Source organism: Sipha flava, unplaced genomic scaffold, assembly GCF_003268045.1.
Source record: "Sipha flava isolate LNK unplaced genomic scaffold, YSA_version1 618_pilon_pilon, whole genome shotgun sequence".
In the NCBI taxonomy this organism is placed as follows: Eukaryota; Metazoa; Arthropoda; class Insecta; order Hemiptera; family Aphididae; genus Sipha; species Sipha flava.
The window spans coordinates 61769-85452 of record NW_020273598.1 but is presented as its reverse complement, the minus strand read 5'-3'; the positions used below and the strand labels follow the sequence as shown (position 1 = coordinate 85452).

Below are 23684 nucleotides of genomic sequence, written 5' to 3'. Positions count from 1 at the left end.
TTTATTTCGTTTATTTATTTCATTTATCTATTTACCATTTATTTTTATTGCATTGCCATTATTATTATAAATTTATTATTATTACTGTTTTAACATAAATTACAACTGGCTGTGATCTTTATTATTATTATATTATTATTCTTGTATCAATTAAATTTATTATATCAATTATACAGTTCACAATTATTTTATTTTTTTTGTTAATTATTAGTTATTATTAAAAATTCAAGTTGCGCCCAAGCCGCTCAAACTATTGCGAGCACTTCATGCGCTAACAGTGATAATGTACGTTTTTCGGCGGAAAATACGTATCTCGTATCTCATACTGTTGGGTTGATCCGAGATCACTTTAATTAAGACGGTAAATTCGTTTAAAGTTTTCGAAAATATAATTTAATACAATGTTTTATCTTTCTCAGTTTTCACAATCTTCAGATTTCAATATAAAAATCCATTATATCATGAAATGATTACTTTAACTTAATATGCACAGCTATTTACTTCGAAGTTTCCAAAGTGTTATGCACCATATATTGAATATTTTGATTGGGTCTTAAGTTTTTTTTTTTTTAAAAAAAAGAAAATTGAGCTCGTGTGTAAAGACTTGAAATTGAACTTTATACAATTTACATCGAGTAAGTTACGATTTGACGTCATACGAGTTACGACTACAATTTATTTTCTGTAAACTATTAAACGTCACGATTCAATTCATTATTACTATTTTTTTATTAACTGTAGTTAAAGAGAGATTGTGTTATAGACTTGTGCGCAGAAATGTTATGTATCGTTTTGTTTATTTTTTTCAATTTATGACCTACTTAATATTATCTTGAATGGTCTAAAATAATACCTTACTGTTATTTAGCCAAATCATATAATTTCTCTTTACATATCACATAATTAAATTCACTTAAGGGTACTGTGCATCGACACGTTTGAGAAAATTTGATCAATATATTATATATTGCATAATAATTATTGAAAATTAATCAACTGATTATTATGAAACAATAGATAGGATGAATATTTTTTAGAAGCATCAAAATAATTTTAATTTGAATATAATCATAAATGTATAATTGTGTTTGAAAATCGGAAGACATATTTTCGAAATACATGATGAGTTCATATTTTATATTTTTATAAATTTCTAACTTCTTCGTAGTTATTGATAATATTTTTTCGATTAAATATATTATACATTAATTAGATTCGATGTTATTGTAGGTAATATCTATTTTTTTAATTTTTTTAAACAACATTATATTTAAAAGTCATCAATTATAATGTTATTTTAATAATACGACATTCATTGTAGTATATTATATTCGTATTTGTGATTTTTAAAAATGTATATCATATGATATTTAACTTTTTAACATTTTCAATTAATATGAAGTCGGATTAATCTCAAATCATCATTATTTATTATTTTTAACTTAAACGACAATCATCATTAACATTTGTTTTTATTTGTGTCATTAATATTTTCGGTTAGTTTTTTTTTTTTATATTGAAATCTATATTTTTGCATACTATATTCTATTTTAGCCATTTTGGCTACAACTACTTTTTATGTTTGAACTTAAAATTTTTTTCTTTTGAACATCACGTTTCAAAGCAGTGAAAATGTTTTAATATTATTTTCGTGTGAGGTGTTTGATCGATCATAAACCGATTAGAGATGATACGGACTTCGAAAATTCCAGTGTTTCAGAAAACTTTTAAGTTATACTTTTACGAGTTTCGTTCGGAATAGTTATTATCTTACACTGATTCGAATAAAATGAAACGAGCGTAAGGCATAAAAATTGTTGTTCGAATGGTTTTTTCTTTATAAATGTTTCAATCGAATAACTTTCACATCGACGAACCTAACATTGATTTTTGATCACAAATTATACAACCCCTACACACTAATAGAGTTTTTAATTTTAGTTACGCGTTATCAAGTGATACACGTTATTAAATGTTACACATTTTAAACCGAATATAAATTAATTGACATAAAGTACAACAAATACAAATACAACAACAAAATTAATAAATATTTATATGTTATTTTTTTAAACGATACCTTAATTTCGTTTTCTTAATAAATACAAGAAATAGACTTAAATAAATACACGTTATACATTTATAAATGTTCATAACTGAATGGACGTAGAAAAATGAAAAAATAATTAGATAATTTTTGGCACCTAGTGTTATAAAAAATTGTCACTCCTACAGTGCGCACGATGAACGAGTAGGTAGTATATTTAAAAAGGATAACTTTTGTGGTATAAATATTTATTATGTGGATAATTTCAATGAATCCCAATCAATTTCGTCCTATTATGACACTGTTTATGCAGCTTCTCGGTGTACCAAGTCGTATAATATATGGTATAGTATATATTATATACTAAACAGTTGATAATAATCCCGATACGGAAACAATATTGTTGTTCGTTATTTGTATTTGTTCACACGTCATTCGTTACGACCGCCACGCGTACACTATTACGTAGATCGAAAACCGATGATACGAAAAATCACACCGTGTACGATATATGCGTAATGTTGCAAATGACTATATGATTTATCCGGTAATATTGAATTGAGTCCCAAATATTGAATTGAGTTCCGCAAATATTTTTGGGTTATCGGAGTTGAGTCCCTTCAGTCTATTAGCATTACCCAGGAGACACCACGTGAAGGTTAACTGAGAGTCTCCCAAAAATTGTGTGTGATTGTTTACAGTATTTATTTATTTATTTTTTTTTAATCGTTTTAAAACACAAATAAGTATAAAATACAATAAGTTAATCAATTCGTTTATAATATAATAGTTTTTTTTTTTTTTTTTTATTGTTATAAAACACAAGTCAGTTAGTATAAGTTACTATAAAATACAAAAACTAATTTAATTTAAAATTAATGTAAAATATAAATATAAAAATAAATTTAAATAGTTGCTGTTAAAAATTTAAAATATACAGATTTTAAAAACTCAAATCTGCAAATTTGTTTACTGCAGTATTTTTTTTTTATTTGTTCCCGTAAAAATTGTTCCTTTTCTAATGTAATTTTACATTTTTTCGTTGCTTTGCTTCGCAATTTAACGTATGTATCTGATTGTATACCCAGAAGAGTGTCAACAAGAATAAAAATATTTGGATGTCCTGATTGAAAAAATCCATTTAATTTTGAGTAAAAACTTTCACAACTGTTAGTGGTCCGATTAGTGTTTGCTGAAAAATCACTCCAAATTTTTGGGGGAAACTGTGCAACATCATCGTCAATGTAATTATTTAAAATGTAATCTGTAAACTTGTCAATTTTTTCATCATTACATGGTTTTATTGCCATTAAATCTTCCGTGAAACATTCGACTACCTCATTTTCGTTTAAAAATGGCAAACCGAAAAAATACTTAAAATATCTACCTTTATTAGAATCAGACTTGTACTCCTTAGACAAACCCAACTTCTGAATTGTTCGCCACAAGCTTTGGCCCAAATGGAATCGACACACTTTAATTCTAACACCGATCCAGACTTGTTTAATAGCATTATGGATTCCATTTTCAAAATCTACATAAATTTTTGAAGGGTGAAATGTCAAACTTAGCGATGTACAATAATTAATAACATGTTGAAATGCTTCAACATAAGTATTCGAATCTTTCGTGGGCAACAGCAAAAACACAAGAGGAACATATATATCTTTAAAGTAACCATGAATCGTAAAAATCTGGGTGAAGTATTTAGGATAGCTCTTAAATGTCCCGTCAATATATATTTTTTTAACATCACACAAAACATTTAAACTAATTTTCGTCGAAAATCCTACTATCGATTTTTCGAAGTAATTTAAAAACATAAAGTTTTCGTCATTATTTGTTATAATATTCTTCGATTTTAATGCATTTTGAGTTTCGTATGAACTTTTAGGTAATTTTGGATGAAGCAACGAACGAGCATGGTGAATGTTTTGTTTGATTAATATAACGTCATTTGTCGTGAGAGTTGAAATGTCACCATTTTTAAACTCAGTATGCAAAATTTTTGATGGCCGTATAGAAATATCGTCCACAGCTTTTCTTTTAACAGCGTTACTAATTTTTTGTCTATTCAGTATTTTTTCGTCACACTTTTCGTGATTGTGTTCATTGCAGTTTTTTAACATAACATTATCAGAAGATAATTTAAAATAACACTTACATGAGTTTTTACAACATGTCTATCGTTGAACCTTGTCTTGCAACATTTTATTAAATCTAAACTTATAACCTTTAATAATCAAAATTGTTTTATTTTTTTCACTCGGCATGGACTCCATATTTCAATGTTGTGTTCACGAAGTATTTCACTATGTATTCGGCACGACTGTTTGATTTTCGACGAGTATATCGAACTAAGCCGTCGATGAATATAGAGATTATCGTTTCAAGATTCGTATTCGCTATAATATGATGTGTGAAGTTTAAGGTCGTCACCGGCTATATAGATGGTTTTGATACCTTATATCTATACGGACTCAATTCAAAGACATTAAGATAATACCTGGGACTCAATTCAAACACACTATGAAAATATCCGGGACTCAATTCAACGTCAGCCGATTTATCATCATCAAAATTCTTCTGCTCAGGAAATTTAAAATATTTATCACGATCTGTTGTTTTCCATATAGATATATTAATATATATATATGTCGGACCAAACATTCGGACTTGCAAAAAGAATCTTTTTAAGAAATATAAATCTAGCTTTGGCCCACGTTCATAATATTTATTCGAGTCAGGCGCATGACGTGTAAGACGTTCGAAAAATCGTTTTTATGTTCCGCAACGTAAATAGTATGGGACAAATTGTCGTTAAACGTTAGCTAACTGCATATTTTTAAATCTATGTAGGTACGATAACCAACACGTATCGAACGAATGCAGTGTTCAACATCATGCAGAGTCACTTGATGTGTAGCATTCCAATAAGTATTGTTAACTATTTCGCATGAATAAAAGTAAAAATTCGTTATAGAAACGTAGAGGAATTTGCTTAAACAAAAATATTTTTATTTAGGTACATATTGATTACACATTACAATGGTACGGATTTTACAGTCAAAAAAAAAAAACATTGCTACGAACTAATTAATCGGTTTGATTAAAACATTACGTTTATACATTTATCATTAATTGTAAACCTTTAAACTTTAAATGTTTCGTAATCAATAAAATTTACATTGAAAGGCCAGGTTTTTCATTATGAAAAATTTAGCATACAAAATGTAAGTATGTAAATAACGATGTAATAATTTACAACTCAATCTATATTACAGTTAGAAGTTAAAAATAGTTGCGTGGATTGATGTAGGAGTATTTATCTTAAGTCTTTTTATCTTTTATCTTAAGTCCTTTAAACTTCAAACTATAAAGTATTCAAATATTCCTCAACAATAATGTATAAGATTTAATTAAAATATAAAATATCGCATAATGGATATTATTCGTATGGCTTATATTATGGATAGTATGCATGTGATTTGTAAGTGTAATCTAATTATAAATTTAAAAAGAGTTCGTATTTTCTAATAAATGTTAAATTACACTTGTTTACTGTTATGAAATCGAACATAATTTAAAGCTTTTTACGTTTGCTAACAATTACGATTTTGACAAATTTAGATGATCAAATTATAAGTTGTATGTCCTTAAATCTTATATTTTAACGAAGAAAGTTTATTAGAGCTTTCTAATACATATAATATGTATGTATTTGAATCTGAAATAATTATACAAAATTAAATTTCAGTTTTATTTACATTAAAATCATCATACAATTTGACAACGTATGGTAAATTTTAAATGTATCTAGAACCTTTCAAGGTCGATGATTGTGAAATTGCTAAATGGTAAACATTTAGTATGCATTTATTATAAAATAACAAAAGTGTATTTATATAATTTTCTAAGAAAAAAATTTGTGATTACAATCAGTTTCAGCTAGTTAATTTATTTTTATTTTTAAATCTTTTGCTAAGAGAAGTTTAGTGTTATTCGTATTGTAATGTATTTCATTATGTGTAGGTATTTATGATGGAAGTGTTTGAAACTCGATCGAGTTCCATGTCCCGTTTTTGTTTGTAGATGCTTGAAATAAATGTTTAAAGATCATGAGAACGAAGGTTTTAAAATCGATCCATTTTGCCATGCAGCCTTTCGGCATGTCCAAGGCATTTCGTTTAATGTTTGACGAAACTCTTCACATTTCAATGAGATATACAAGAGGGTTTCAGGCTCCCATATTGATACGTGTCTCTCTATTCCGCACCATGGTACAAAATTTGAGTGTATTATACTATTAGTTTCAAAACATGATGATGAATTATAAATGTTTTTCTCGCACATTATAATTATAATAACATTATAAAAATGTTTAACACGCTTTCGAAAAATTCAAAAAATTCAAAAAATTAAATGTCGATATCATGTCTTAACAATTTTTCTCGTTATGAGATTCCTCAACGATTAATATTGAAAAAGAAAATTGGGACTCGGTCAAAGTTGATGATCATTAATTTTCTAGATAGGTTTGAAATAATTGCTTCGAACATTTTCGTTTTATATATAATAATAGCATCTTCATTTTCCAAGGCTCAACAGTGAATGATTCTCTCGTCAATTTTATGTTTGTCAATTTAGTCTCATGTAAAAAAAAATCATTAGTATTAATAATATTCACGTTTGTTATGAATTGCCTTAATAGTTTTTAGATTATATATATATATATATTATATATGTCATTTTCCGTCAAATAAAATATAATATTATACTTGGCGATGAGAGTAGGGATGGCAAAAATTTCCCTGACTTCGATATATCGAAAACTTAAAAATATCGATGTGCCGATATTATCGGAGAGAAAATATCGATGCCAAAATATCGATATTTGTTTTTGCCATCCCTAGATGAGAGGTTAAAGTTGTATTATTTCAATCAACTTTATCATTTAGCGGTAACTGTATAAAATTATTTATATCTAAACAATTGTATACTTTTAAATTGAATAAGAGTACCTATGTTATATATTATTTAATTTGACCATATTTCTTTTTGCTATGATTTTGTTTTTTATTTTTGGCCTACGCATATTTAATCTTTTAATTAAATTTTATATATCTATATAATATATATTTCATATATATATTACATATTTATAGGTTTTTCATTTTATCAACTAAATAAAAAACTATGTGAATAGCTTTTTAAAAAATCTCAAGTAAAATTAAAAAAGGTTATGCGTACAGTTTTATTATTTATCCAAACATAATTTATTAGATACTTAAAAAAAATTAATATTCGTTTAATAAAGAATAAAATATATTGTTTTTAATTTATATGAAATTACATCTTTGGATAATAAATAATAGTAACACAATTTGATAAGTTTTTTTATTACGAAAAAATAAATTAATAAGAATATAGTGTCCATTTACTCCTGTTTCTTTACCAAAACAGTAACCGTAGAAAATGTCTTTATTTTCACTATCCTCAATGATCGTTGTTTCTTTTATAAATTACTTAGAAAAAAACGTTTCTTATACATTGTTACCCAAAGGATAAATGAAATAAGATAGAAAAATATAAGAAATGTTAAACAGATAACCTTCTTTATGTAAATTTTTCAACAGCAACCTGCCTTCAATTAGAAACAGAAGTTTCTAATATAAAGCAAACTCCTGGGATTATAATTTTTTTAATACTTTTAGATATTTAGTTTTATACTTCTAAAGGATTTTTTAGATATTATTTTATAACTATGACTGAAAATATAATAGTTTTATTTAAAACGAATTAAAAAAATTATTTATACAATTTTGTGATAAAAATATAAAATAAAACTGCAAAATAATTGAAATAATTATATTAACTGACCAAGTATAAGGTTATTTGATAAGTTAAATTATCAGTATATTCTTATTATTACTATACATAATATAATCAAATTCTTATTAAAATATTACGTTTCTATTTATTACAATATAATATGAATTATTATATGAAATAATAGTTTCAAAGGGTTCTAATATTTGTTTTATAACTTAATTGTTTTAATGTACATTTTATGACATTTTATAATTATGAGAGGTGAGACGGCACGCCGGGTTACGACAGGCAATGTACAAAAAATTTTCAAGAGTTCATGAATATTTGGATAAAACTCTTTATCACAAACATCTAAAGCATGTAACCCAGAGGTGAATACAATTTTTTCATTCACTAACTTTACTCTTCACATCTTTAATTCAGCAATGCTAGAGTGTTGGTCAATTGTAGATGAATAAAACTCAACAAGCTTTTGAAAAGCAACAATATCTTCCATTTCTACCATAAGTGATTTTGATTGGAAAATGCAATTAAAACCTATAAAATAAATTATGCTATAGGTATAAAGTTGCAAATTCTAAAAAAAAGTGTATAAATATTAAATATAATACATATAATATATTTACCTTCAAATATAGCTTTATGATTAATAAATCGCTCAGTCAATTGCATTAAATAGTAATCGACATACGGTAAAAATACTGTAACACAATAATAATGTTCAATGGAACAATCCAGAAGATTTGGATTATCTTTCAAAGTTTGTTTTGAAATGACTCTCTTTTTTTTTAATTCAATACCAACATTGTCTGCAGCCATCTAGAAGATAAATATTAAACATTTTGAAATTTGAACACAATGAAATTATTTTTTTAAATTATTTACTTTGACATTTATATAGATTTGACTAAATTCGGTTTTGTAATTGTCTCTAATGGTCTTCAGAGTGATTACTACATTTTCAACTATAGTTATAGTTTTTTTTAAATCAATTTGTACTTTTTGTAACTGCTTACACAGAGGAAGACAAAAAGAAAATAGGAACTGAAAAAAAAATTCAATTAAAACACTAAGTAGGTTATAAATTGTATTGTAAAAAATTGAAACATTTATGAATACCTTAACTATATAAAACGAAATTAAGAATTCGGTATCTTCCATATAATGTTTAAGCATAGAGACATCTGCTGGATCTTTCCAATCAGATATTGTGTCTAATGCTTTAAGAACGAATGGATAGAGCTCAGAGCAATCGTTCACTGCATCATACCGTTGTACCCAACGGGTAGCACATAGTCGTTTTAATTGTTTTACACTGGGCTCGTGGTCTGAATTTTTAATCTCACGTAGAAGAATAGACTTTCTTTTTGGAGTATTGAAAAACTGATAGGCCTTTTCAATTATTCCTAAACAATTCCTAATTGGTCTAATACCACTAGCTGTTGATACCGCTAAGTTCAGTGAATGTGCTGAACAATGGACATAAACTGCTTTTGGATATTTTAACCTAACAATACTTTGTACACCTCTAAATTGCCCAGACATATTACTGGCCCCATCATAGCCCTGTCCATGCAAATAACTACAATCAATCCCACATTTGCTTAAACCTATAAAACAAAATTGTAATTTACACTTAATATTGGAAAAAGGATAATAACTAAGTAGTTTATACAAATATGTACGAATAGTTATTATTTAATACTATAGTATAAATCATGATTACCATTTAATATGGAATTTGCCAAAGCTTCACCAAATTTGCCAAATCTCAAAAAATTGTAAAAAATCTTCATGCAACATGTTATCATCACTGACATATCTTACACAAATAGCAAGCTGTTCTTTTGTTGAAATATCTGTGGTTTCATCGGCAAGTACCGAGAAACATTTAGACTCGTTCACTTTTTTTGCAATTTTTCTCAATAGTATTGTATTACAGGACTCTATTGTATCATTTTGAATAGTAGGACTGGTGTACTTATTTCTTTTCCCTGGACCCTCAAAAATACTTCGTAAAAAATCATCACCTTTTGCTCTATATTTAAGTATGGCCCGAAAATTTCCTTGTCTCAAAGCATCTTCTAATAACCATACAATTAAAAATTGAACAAAATAATTCAAGAAATGCATTATAAATATAAACTCACCGTCAACTGAAATGCTACCTAAATCTTTATGACCGCGTAATGCTAATTCTTCTCTGCCACATAATAATATACATTCAATAATCGGTCTAAGTCTTTTGCGGTTTTCTTCAACTTGAGTCATTCTAGGTAATTGACACAAAATATAATACATATTATAATATAATAAAATAAAATATATCCCCCACCCCGGGGCATGGCAGAAACCTACCTAAATTTAATTTATGGTATAAAAATAATAATACCTATTTCTATCAATTTGTTCGATTATAGATGGTTTTTCTTTGTTTAAAAACTTCAAAAAATGCTCAGAATCAAGAACTGCTGACAAATGATATTTACAATTCATATGATATCGAAAAACCTGGAAAGCATTTAATCATTTGTTAAAAAATTACGTGATTACAAATTACAAAAAAATTAGAACCTCTTTAGCCTTTTTCCAGTTTGTAAAGGGTTCAGTTACTAAGTTTCCCTAACATTGACTTCCAACACCACCACTCTTTGCAAATAAAACACAGTGTTTACAGAAAGCACCACTTTTAATTTCTGAATAACAAAGCCATTTAAATTCATGAAGCCACTTATGTTGGAATTTCAGTCCACGTTTTTTATTGCATTCAAATATAGGAAAGTTATACTTTGTATCTGGGACCCACGGATTAGTAAGCACCTAGAACAAAAGATCTTTTTTTAAATTTTATTATAAATCAATTTACTGAATTTATATTGAATAAAAATGTATTTAAATCATAAACGATGTAAAAATAGTAAGGAACAAAGAAACTTACAAGTTTTGTATCGGTATCATTTAAAAACGATTTATCAACGATATTACCAATATCATTTATATTTGTAATAGGTTTTGATGTGGATTGCAATAACTGATGTTCTACTTCTTCAGATGCAGCCTAAATAGCCAAATAAACAAATTAATAAAAAAAAAACAATTAATGACAATTTATAATTTTAATTAATTATTTTATTAATCTTTATAATTACCTCATCATTTTCCAAACAAATTTTTTTATTTGTACTAAAATAAGAAAATAAAGTTTTTTTTTGTTTTTGAGTATTTCTCATATTGTCTTAAAACTTCACAGTTACAACTTACAAGACGCAAAAAATAAAGTCGAACAATAGTCAATTCGGCAGTAAGTCAGTACTCGGAATGGCGCGGCGTCGCTATCCGTCAACGTCCAACGACCGTACATATCTACTTTTAAGGTCCTCCACACACGGTAAAACTGTTTTGCAACGAGAATCTCAGATCAGTCTCGCTGGCAACTGTTGTGCAATTGGTTAGCAATTGATTTATATATACTCTCCGCACACGAGTCAATCGAATTTCGACCAGTGTACGCAGTTGTATGCGAATTGATGTTAGGAAACCTGTCATGTGTACTTTGGCTGCTATTTCGTGCCATGCTTTTTCTGTCAGGTCTTTTCTTGAATATCCAGAAAGATTATAATTGTACAAAAGTTCATGTTTTTCTACCTCCTCGACAAATTTAATGTTTGCTAATTCATGAATGAATTTTCAGTTTATTAAAATATAATATAATCATTATAATAATAAAATAATAATTTTAATAAATGTTAAGTAATTAATTAATCATTTATTACAATGCAACCACGCAATTGAAACTGATATTCGACCTGCAAGCATAGTCGCACATGACCAATTGGAAACTGATTATAAATCGATTTGGTTTTAGTCGAAAAGTGTGCGGTTTCCTATTTCGCTACTCATGCAAAGTTGTCAAATGGTTTTTCGCGCAACTGATTTGAGATTCTCGTCGCAAAACAGTTGTACCGTGTGTGGATGGCCTAACGAATCACGATATCATACGATAAAATATATATATATAGCTATACATTAGCCATAAATCTACTAGTAACAAATTTTCTAAAAATAAACTCGCACGGCCGCCCTATGGTTAATCCACGATCTTCATGGTCATTTTGTTTTGTTTACCGATTGCTTATCGGGTTTATTATAAACACTCTTGCATGAAAAATAATTCGCAGAAACGTACAAAATACAGTACACCATAATATAGGTATAGTTTTTGTTGCCTGATAGTCGTACATGCCGCCAACGATAAACGATTAGTGGCGATTAGTATATCAGACTATCAGAGCGGTACAATTACCACGACTAGAACATTTAGAAAACAGAAAACATACATGCTTGAAAGTAATATCATATTAAGAATATTAGAGAAAATGAGACACTTATAGCTACCTAGGAAAAAAAAAAGGTCAAGGGGGGGGGATCTATCCCCCATATCCCCCCGTAAATACGCCACTGTTATATATATGTATACATCCAACGGTTTGATATAATTATCCCACGTCATGTTCTTAAGACTGAAAACATAAAATGTGTTTCACAATGAGAAGAATATAATACACGCTGTATATGAAACCCATTTGAAAAGTGTTTTGAAGTTGATACTTAAAATAGTAAAGTTCTATCTAAAGAATGCCCGAACAGAAATAACAATCGAGTAATCAGTTTTCATATAGTTAAAAAAAAAAAAAAATAATATATTCAAAATGAAAGATTATAGGGTAGCAGAGAAAAAAATGCACAAAACAAAAATAAATATATTTTTTATAAACAATATAACAAAGTAATTAAAAGTCTGAAATCAAGCTGGAAAGTAAAATGTAATCTATAAAAATAACGTAATTTCATTATTATTTTAAGTATGCGTTTATTTTCAGCCAGTGATTTAAACATTTTATTTTCAGGATACACTAGTTGCTAAGACGTCTTACTCTTTTGTTGTGTTTTTTCCTCATTGGCTATTATTTTAAGAGAGTACAAAGAAACCAACGAAAACGTTTACATAAATTAATAATGAATGATTACTGCTTGTAATCTAAAATGGAGTTAAAATAAGATCTATGAAGTTTTTTTATAAAATGCATACAGTGTTATAAATGTTTTCCATTATTCGTTGAATAATAACCCCAGACAGCTGAAAAGTAACTTGAATAATACGCCTTTTTCATTCACCACTTTAAATTTGTCTATACCTGCGATCAACCTTAAAATCTTCAAAATACGTCACTGACAATACGAATGCATTCAATCACCTTAATACCAAGCTATATAAATATTCAAAATTAAATCGGTTAAATAATTCATATAATATTTGGCACTTAAATATGCTGTTATTTTTAGAAGCTTTTATTACTTTAAATTTTTTATTTTTTAGGTTAAATAGTATATCTGTTAACGATATTTGAGTATTGTTAACAATTAGTTAGTAAATAGTGAACAATTATTAATATTTAGATTAACGATACCACATCGTAGATTAAAAATTAATTATTAAATGTAGTACTTCATGTTTTTCACTATACAATTATTAATACATTTTTTATTGTTAATATATTATAAAGACTCTTCCCCCTGTAGAAGAGGATCAGAATACTTCCACAGTTCTTCTGCCAGTTGTAAGAGGCGACTAGATGAGGTTGCGTCAGGTGTGATAGCTAGTGTAAAATTTTGAAAAAGTATATGAGAAATTAGAAACAAAACTTAGGCGGCTTGCCCCTTTATGGATGTGCATGGGTACGACAAGTGAAAGGAAGTACCATAGTTAGAGGTGGAGGAGGCCTAGATAATGAAGTGTGTAATACTATTCGGACAGCCGTTGTGATAGCTGGTTCACCAGTCATATATTCAGGTCTACTCAACATGGGTAATGTCAACGGTGTAGTGATTTTTACGTTCCGGATTAAATCTGAATCTAGGTATAAATTGATAATGGATAAGTATAAAGTGAGAATAGGCATGTTGGATGTTGGAACGTTAACATACAGAAGTAGAGAATTAGTGGATGTATTGATGAGAAGGAAAGTTAATATTTTTTGTGTGCCGGAAACTAAGTGAAAAGGAAAGAAAGCAAAAGAAATAGGAGAGGACTATGAAATAATATACTCAGGTAGGACTGGTACAAGGAATGGGATTGGAGTATTATTGAATGAGGAGATGAAAAGTAAAGTAGTCGATGTAGGAAGAAAAGGGATAGAATTATTTCGGTAAAATTGGTATTTGACGAAAAATTATTAAATGTAATAAGTGCGTATGCACTACAAATAGAATGTGATGAAAGAGAAAGGAAGATTTTTAGCGAGAAATGGTTAAAATTGATGCAAGGAATACCAGGAAATGATGATATTAGGATTGTTGGTGATATGTACATATAGGTAGTGAGAGAGTAGAGTATGAAAGAGTGCATGGAGGTTATGGATTTGGTGAGAGGAATGAGGCTAGAGAAAAAGTTTTGGATTTTGCATAATTGTATGTACTTGCAATAATTAATAGATAGTTTAGAAAAAGAGAAGAGTGTATGAATATAAAGTTTAATGAATATACGCATTATATAATAAATAAGAAACGAAGAAATAGGTCGCAGATTGATTTATTTATGTGGAAGAGATACAGAATAAAAATAGTAAAATATTGTAAAGTAATTCCTGGAGAGAGTATAATAATACAACATAGGTTGATGATAATGATGTACGGATACTGATACAAAATCAGTAATAGTGTTTATAGAAATGAACGTTGAAAGGAAAAGAGGAAGATGAAGAGGAAGACCAAAAATGAGATGGTTGGATTTGATTGAGAATGATTTGAGGCTTATTGATGTGTGCGTAGAGGATATAGAAAATCGAGATGAGTGGAATTTTAGAACAAGGGTGACCGACCCTAAATTGTTGGGAGAAAGGCGAAGAAGAAGAAGTTATTATGTAGACCCCGAAATGCTTTATATATATATATATATATATACTTGCAAAAAAATTTAATTACAGTAGTTATACATCGCTAGTATAGACACTGTTCATACACTTTTCATTTATTCTGACTTACTGTAGAAGTTTTGTGCTACTGCTGTAAGTAGAAATCGGTATTTGATTCATTTCCTTTTCGATTTGCACTTATCAGATATACATTTACAACTCATTAAAATTACTATACATAATGCAATATACTATGTAGTATTGTACTGTTGTAGGTTGGAATATAATACCGTAAGGAAAGGTATTCACAAACGGTATATTATGTTTGTACAAGCGATGTTATTCGTTACACACTTGGCAATACAGTATTATCAATCAAATAAGCAGCTTTGTCGAAAATACCTAGCTATAAACTGTTGACACAATCATGCATACACAATTTACTTCTGATTAGAACAAATTTAATAAGTTTGATGTTTAAATTAACTCGTATCAAATGCAGTATTATTTTTTTCGCTACAATCGTTGTTGGAATATAAATTTATAGTTGAAGAAGTCAGCAAAATTAAGACAGAGAAAAAAACCATGTTGTGCTGGTTAACAAAAAGGAGTAACAATGGTGTTTTTCACCTGGAAAAATATTTCTATTTCTATTATAATACCTCATGTTATTGAATTTGTCAATAACAAAAAACTGCTGTCGGTACGGTTATAATGATAATATAGAGAATTCTTATAAATTTTTAATATGTAAAGTATTGACTATACTCACAGAATATTATGTAATATTTTTATAATTTCAAGTTTTTTTAGTTCATCAGTTGACGTTAAAAACAATTTGTGTTCTGCTTTTGTTTTTGTTATTTGTGCTAATAAGACGTTTAGTGTTTATAATGTCTAAATCTAAAATACACGAAATACCATACTGTTACAAACAGCAACACTCTAAATATATTTTTTTAAAAGCATATTTTTACAGTTTGTTCTACTAAAATTAGTAAAATTATTAAATATTCAATGATCAAAGTACATGTTGGAAAATTAGCCTCATCCTTTTTTAAAACAAAATTATTTGACCGTTATTGACCACGCGCACTTGATAACATATATAATTGTGTTATATCAGAGCAATAACGGTCCAATAAAAAGACTGTTTATTTTTTGTGTTAGTTTTGTTGCAACGTTAAAAAAGTACATGCATGGTTTAAGTGCAAAAATTTGTCTTCACAAAAATCCTTCTCGAGTATTCGTTTGCTCGACAACCAAATTGAATTATTGTTGTAACCCGAATTTCAATACCCAATAATAAAGAGTATTGATTAAGTACAATGTGACTTTCTTTCCATTTATTTCACTTTGTAAAAATAATTGTATTTGGTTAGATTTATTTAAAAATTCGGTATACATTTTATTTTAATGAATTTCCATTTAAATAAAATAAAATAAAATAATAATCATAATTATCTTCACAAAATATGTTATTTACATGTCTTGTAGTCATTGTTTTAGTGGTAAGTTTATGATTGTTCAATTCAGTGACGTAGCAAGAAAACCATTTTGGGGTTTTTTAAATTTTCAATTCTCTCCTATATAAGTACCAACATTTTTATTTTGATAAGTCAATTTAATATAAGTTAAGATATAAAATACGATAGAATTATTATCGAGTAGTTTATTGAAACTGAAATTTTTTTAATAATGATATGATTAAACATTACACATATGTCTTAAATTTATTATTTATTTTACAAAATAAACGAGACATTTCGAGGAGGGGGCTTATAACCCGTTAACCCCCTCCCGGTTAGGCTGCTATTCAATTTATATAAATATATTTATAGTGTATATGAAATTTAAATATCATTAAGTCACTGATTGATAAGTGAAAACTGCCATATTGATTCATATAAAATGTTCAATGAATGCCCATCACTATTTTATATACAATTTTATTTGTGTATAAAAACCTTTCTATAGCGTACGTTTTATTTTGTTAAAAAAAAAAAGGAAAAAAATTTTATTAAACAATGAGCATCCCGTACTTTTGAAAAAATTAATAAATGTGGTCACATTAGATTAATATGGTTAACATAATAAAAATTTTGGAGTTACTACACCATACATTTTCCTCAACAGTGGGATTTGACCCACGCAATATTATCTGTTAATCAGTTAATAGTAGCTAGTTGTGCGACAGCTCCATTTTTGATGTCATATCTCTACCTATGGACTCAATGTTATATAACAGGGGTGGCCAAATTGCGTCTCGCGAGCCGCATGCGGCCCTCGTCATAGTCGTATGCGGCTCGCGGTCTTATTTTCAAAAACCAAAATATTTAAATTTTTTTGTATACATTTATAAAAAAAAAAATTTATTGCATAAATACGAGGCTATAGTGTACAGATTAATAAACAAAAAAAAAATAATTATTTATATGAATAATAAATTAAAAAATTAAACATCAAGTTAAATTTGTTTGCGTGGTATTTTTTTCATGTCCACTTTTTTAGTAAGCTTCTTAAGATCTGGTTGAATTGATGTAAGAGTTGTTCTTAGTAATTCTGTGTGATGATCATTAGTCAAATTTTAACGATATTTTGACTTAATTATTTATATATATATATATATATATGTTTATCAACTGTTAGCTTTCTTAATTACTTTTGTAGTATAGAAGTACCGATTAGATAATTTGACTCTTAATATAATCTTATTAATACATGTGGCTCGTGTACATAGACATGTTGGCCACCCCTGTTATATAATATGTTTAAATTCCGGTACTCGGGTTCACAAAGTTTTCACCGTGATTTACCGAACGCTATATTTCAATTAAATTATACATAAAGTTTCAAACAAGTTGAACTGGAACATGCTATATCCTCAAATACTAGGATTAATATTTTTATTATAAGTCGTCACTATATTTAAGTGTTTTATTTTCGTAATATTCAACCGATATAGATATGTTATCATGCTATAAAATATTTATGATTCTCTATACAATGATTATAAAATAATTTCACTATAGTATTTCAACAATACAGTAACCTAAAAATATTAAAACTTATATCTCAATGCGTGAAAAAATAAATAATTATTTAAAATTAATATATTAAAGTTAATTAATTTGTTTTTTTTTTTTTTTTTTTTTTATTAAAAAAGCCATATAATTTGTATTTGAGAAAAAAAACACAGTAGGTAAGTAAATAAGAAATTTGTAAAATATTATTATATAACGGAATAGCTTGATGAGGGAGGCTATACATTGATAGAACCTTCAGAACGTGATTTAAATTAATTCAGGAGGTCACGGCACCAACGTCTTTTCAGACAGCGATGAGGGTTTTCGGGTAGTGAGCGCGAGGATAAGTGTGAGATGAGTGAGTTTTGATGATGTTGTAGTTTTGAATGAAATTTTGTATAGTATTTTTTGGCCAGTTGGTTTACTGTATCTATTTTTAAGTCTTTATGTAGTGCTTTGTTAGGTTTGTACCAAGGGGCTAAGGCAATGAGTCGAAGTGAGATTGATTGGAAGAAATTAATGGATTGGGTTTGGGATGGTTTGGCGCTGCTCCAGATTTGCATGCCGTAAGCCCAGATAAGCCTTAATAGAGATCTGTATAAAATTGATATAGTGTGAATTGATAATCTGGATTTAAATATGAGGCGAAGCAAATGTATACGGTTATTTAGTATTTTGCGTTTTATTTTTAAGTGAAGGCCCCAGGTTTGGCGTTGATCGAGTTTAATTCCTAGGTATTTTACCTGTGAAGTTGAGGAGATGTCCACTCCTTGCAGTTTCAGTGATGGAGATTCTTTTTTACTAAGAGTAAATACCACATGGAAAGATTTTTTCGGGTTAATTTTGATTCGCTACTGGGTTGCCCAGTATTTATTTGATCAAGATGGGTTTAAAGAGCTGAAGAAGGTAGTATTGTGTCTTTATCGGAGGAAAGTATAACTACTTTGGGAATGTCTGATGTATATATGTTGAATAAATTAATAAATAAAAGCGAGGTCACTCCCTTGGGGGATTCCGGCTTGTATAGGGTAGTATGAGGAAATCGAGTTTCCTAATCTGACTGCAAATGACCTATACACAAGAAGGAACGAATGATTAAATAGTAGGACGCTGGAAGAAAACGTTTTAGCTTGTATAGGATGCTGATATGCCAAACTCGATCGAACGCCTGAGCAATGTCACGATGCACAACACAGATTAATAATTTATATATATAAAAAAAAAGAAAGATTAAAAATGAAATATATATTAATAAGAAAAAAAAATAATAATAAAAAATACAACAAAATAAATTTTATTTAATAATGTTGATAATAATAATAATTTGTTCAGTATTTTAAGAATAATATATGAACTATAACAAACACGAATTATTATTTTTAAAATAATAATAATAATAAAAAAACGGACAATAAAATTATTGAAAAACCAAATGTCAAAAAAAAAAAACAGATTGTAATTCTAAAAGTAAAAGGCCACGAAGACGGCAGAAAGCAGACAAGCGCCGCCGTCGTTCTCGATGGTCGTCACACCGTCCGCGAACGCTTCGGGGCTCATCGCCGACTCCGAAAACTGGTTCGATTATCTATCGGGCGTCCCGATTGATAATCGAACGAATGGCGACACCAAGGCAAAGGGGTGTAACGGGTGAGATCACGGTATTCGTGCGACACGACCGTGTCAGCAAAGTCTAAAAAGATCCCGAGGCAGAATTCCTTATTTTCGAATGAGGTTTCGATTTTTTTCTTTGAGTCTATGAATTTGATGTATTGTTGAGTGATTTGTTCTGAATCCGAATTGCGAATGAGGTATTATGTTATGGAAACTAATTATGGATCAAATTCTTTTTAGTAAAATGTTTTCGAATACTTCTGCTAATGTGGAAGCAGACTTATCGGCCTATAGGAGGTTGTAAAATTTTTAGGTTTCAGAAGTTTGTGTATCAGGATTATTATAGAGAATTTCCACGTTAGTGGAAAATAAGAAAGTCTTAGCATTGAGTTATAAATTAATGTGAGGAGAATTAGTGTTTTGTTTGGAAGGTGCTTACGTATTTTGTTTGAGATTAGGTCGTAATCCGGCGACTTCCTTACTTTTAATTTATTTATTATATATTTTAATTCGTTTGGAGTTTTATGCTTTGCTGGAAGGAACATAGGCAATGAGCTGTCAAGAAAGTTTTTTATTTCATCTAGTTGCTCTAGATTGGAGATAATGTTGGAGTGGGGAGTAATGGTTTTCGAGAGATAGTTTCCGAAAAAGTCAGCTTTATCTTTATCTGAGATGACTAGATGACCGTTTGGGTTTTTTAGAGGAGTAGATTGTTCTTTAACTTTAAGGATGTTTTTAGAGATTTTCCACAGAATCGTCTTATGTGTTAAGCGATTGATATTTTTCCACAAAAAATTTTAATTTTTGTTTTTTTATTTGCTTTTTTATTACATTGGTTAAATTGTTTAATATGCGTTTATTGGAAGGTAGATTATGACGTAACCAACGTGAATGGGTCCAACGCTTTGTTTTGATTAATTCTTGTATATGGGGGAGAAGAGAGTTTTTGAATAATGAATTTTCCGCAGGTGTGTATGTTTTAAATGACGAGTTGTATACAGCGATTTGAATTGAAGTTGTGAGATTTTGGACTGCGTTCTCAATTTGTTCATTTGTTTTGAGTGAGATTTTTAAATTGGTTGAGTTTTGAAAATTTTTGGAAAAGAAGTCCCAATTGATTGGTCCTTTAGTTAGAGAAGGCCGCTGAGGGTTTAGAGTTATCGGACCGTTTATTTGTAGTAGAACTGGGGTGTGGTCACAAGCTGGATAATCTAGGTTTTTTATTCTGGATTTATATGTTTAGAAATTGTAGATAGAAATAGGTTAAGTGTATCTAGATGTCTATTACAGTGTGATGGCCAATATGTAGGTCCCGGGGGAAATATGAATGAATGTCTTTTGTTTTGAAAGAAGTTTTGGAACATGTGTCACCGAGTGTTGGTGACACGACATCCCCATTAGGGGTGTTTTGCATTGAAGTCACCTTCAATTAGTGATGTATTACTGACTAAATTTAGAAACTGTTCTACTTGCTGGATACATATTGCATGTTTTGGGGGGACAGTATATTGAGAAAATAGTAGTAGGAATATGATTTAGAGTGATTTGTACTTTTGCGGTTTGAATGGTATTTGTCTGAAAATTAGGTAAAGGTTGATTGTGTATTTTTGTGGAAATTATAATAGCGGATCCACCATGGGCGGTTCCGTCGAGATGAAATTATTCAAAAATAAGAATATTTTGCAAGCATTAACATTTTTGACCCCAATAAATTTACAGATATGAATAACTATACATTTCAAAGAGTAACTTAGAAGCAGAAATGAGAGTGGCATTTTATGTTTTAGGTAGTAAAAAAAAAAAAAAATTTCAATATAAATGGTGTCAAAAAAATTGCCGAAAAACAAATATTTCCAAACCTTTTTAAACTTTTACAAGTGGCTTTATCTATTCCTATAAGTTCAGCCACCTGTGAAAGGTTGTTCTCTTCAATGAGACCAATAAAAAATTGGCTTAGATTTTCCATAACCCAAAATCGATTTACAAATTTATTTATTTTAAATATAGAGAGATGTAACCAACAAATTAAACAAAAATGAAATTGTAAATAAATTTGCTGAAAAAAATAGAAAAGTAATGTTAATTTAATTAGGCTTTATAATAAACATTATTAGTAATGAACTGTATATTTTATTGATTATATATGTATATCATTCTTATTCATATTTATTTAGGTAGCTAGTCTGTAAGTAAAAAATGACTAAGTGACAAAATTTTGACAAAACGAGAAAACGTTTCATAAAAGTATATGAATGGAGTGCGGTATTTTATGGTTGCAAAATATGGATATTAATAAGGCGGAACAATGAACACTCGAAAGCTTTGAAATGTGGTGTTGGAGAAGGATGTTGAGAGTGATTTTGATAGAATATCATATCAACAAAGGCATACTCAATGAAATAGATGAAGGAAGAGAAATACTCAAACCCATCAGAACAAGAAGATGGCATATGATGGGTCACATATTGAGACACGAAAATGAACTAACTCATAGAATAATAGAAGGAAAAATTGAAGGTAAAAAGGATCGAGGATGTCCGAGAACTTCATTTGTCAAACAAATGATCTCCGAGGCTGGACTAACAAGTTATAAGAAACTGAAAAAGCTAGTTGAGAACAGATAAGAGTGGAAAGCGCATATCCAATTGTAAAACCAACCTTAAGGGTTGAATACTAAAAAGAAGAAGAAGCTATAAGAGTGGTTTTCAAGCTCTTTTCAAACACGGTACACTGCGCTCTTCACAATATTCATATTACATGTTGCACGTGTTTCGGTAATAAAGAATTAATTTTCGTTATTTAATTTTTACATCAAATCAGGCAAAAAATTTTTAAAAAATTGAAACTGTACATTGTTATGCATAATCTTTTTATTTTCAAAACCTATTTTGTAAACCATTGAGTTATAGCGTTTAGCATTATTGTTAGTATTTACGTATACTAACCTTGTACATTTACGAAAATCTGTTCAAACGTAAAATTCAAATTTAATGCAAAAGAGTATAAAATTACTTTTCATAATCGCACTGAGTGGTGTTTTTAAGTGATTAATATACTGAAAATGTAATTTTAATCCAAACGCAATGGGCCGTTTTATCAACAGCGAGTGTTGACCTTGGTTTTAATAAAACGAAAAATAATAGAATATTTACTCGGGTTTATTGTTCGTAAGGAAAGTAATTAAAATCACTATGAAAAACGTATGGTAACTAAATTACTTAATATACTTGTAACATTACATAAATAATAGTTCAAGTACGAGCAAGGATTGTACGTTATAGTTAAAACCAAACGACATGTAAATTATTAATTATAAAATTCCTTTTCGTACCTGAAATGCCATGACTTGACACGGTAGCAAGTTCTTTGAGGTAATGCATTCTAAGACACATATTATGCTTTATTATGTTGTAACATACTACAATGGCGTTTTTGAATGGCTGAATTCGCCGACTAAGTTGTAGCATTGATTAAATATTTAATCAATAGTAGTAGGTAGTATGTACTAGGTAAGAGTTAAATTCAATGTTTGAATTTAAAAACTTATGTGGACACTGAGCACTCTGCAACAAAGTGTTAAATAGATATTAAGTATACAAGTGTCAATAGGTATCTATACTTTAAAATAATTAATATATAACATATAATATATATAATATAATATTTTTAAAAATTATAATATAGGTAATCAAATAAAAAAATAATATTTAAAAACAATCACTGTTTATTATTCATCAATATTATTTAATTACCCATTCATTATAATCTTAAAAATAAATTTTTGTGATACCTACTACCTACCTAGGTAATACTTTTAACAAATAATTAAAACAATAAATTGATTATTATTGTATTTTTAGAAAGGTGAAATAAATCTGCATTTATCTATCTATCTATCTATCTATACTATACACAAAATTGTAAGGGTTTTTCTTCGACCACGCTAACCGAGAAAACTACTGAACCGATTTGGCTGAAATTTTTTTTGGCTGAAACCCGACACTCTTCTGAAGGTTTTAGTACCACTTTTGTCAGTAAAAAAGTTCATAAAAATTCACAAAAAATTAAAAACAATTGTACCTATATTGTGAGTGTACCTATATTATCAATCCGAGATTGATTATTTAAATATTAAAGCGCTTCAAATTGGACGAATGACTATTATGTCCTAAGTGCCATGCAAAAAAATGGAAAGATGAAACCCATGGACTTTGCTGCGCTGACGGTAAAGTTGTTTTACACCAATTTGAGGATCTT

The 23684-nt window shown here is 28.6% G+C and overlaps 2 protein-coding genes across 2 annotated transcripts; both read right to left on the bottom strand.

The window, feature by feature from the left end:
- Window positions 1–8169: 8169 nt before the first annotated feature.
- LOC112691488 (52 kDa repressor of the inhibitor of the protein kinase-like) lies at window positions 8170–10150 on the bottom strand. Its single transcript, XM_025565752.1, has 6 exons — window positions 10030–10150; window positions 9694–9963; window positions 8999–9489; window positions 8765–8887; window positions 8506–8698; window positions 8170–8416 (listed from the first exon to the last, which is right to left on the bottom strand). Exons 1-6 carry the CDS (start codon window positions 10148–10150, stop codon window positions 8286–8288), a joined length of 1329 nt encoding a protein of 442 aa, XP_025421537.1. The 3' UTR covers window positions 8170–8285.
- Window positions 10151–10298: 148 nt separating this feature from the next.
- On the bottom strand, window positions 10299–22864 carry LOC112691476. The gene is made up of 4 exons (XM_025565737.1): window positions 22759–22864; window positions 10818–10937; window positions 10454–10699; window positions 10299–10390 (listed from the first exon to the last, which is right to left on the bottom strand). Exons 1-3 carry the CDS (start codon window positions 22768–22770, stop codon window positions 10502–10504), a joined length of 330 nt encoding a protein of 109 aa, XP_025421522.1. The 5' UTR covers window positions 22771–22864; the 3' UTR covers window positions 10299–10390; window positions 10454–10501.
- Window positions 22865–23684: the final 820 nt, after the last annotated feature.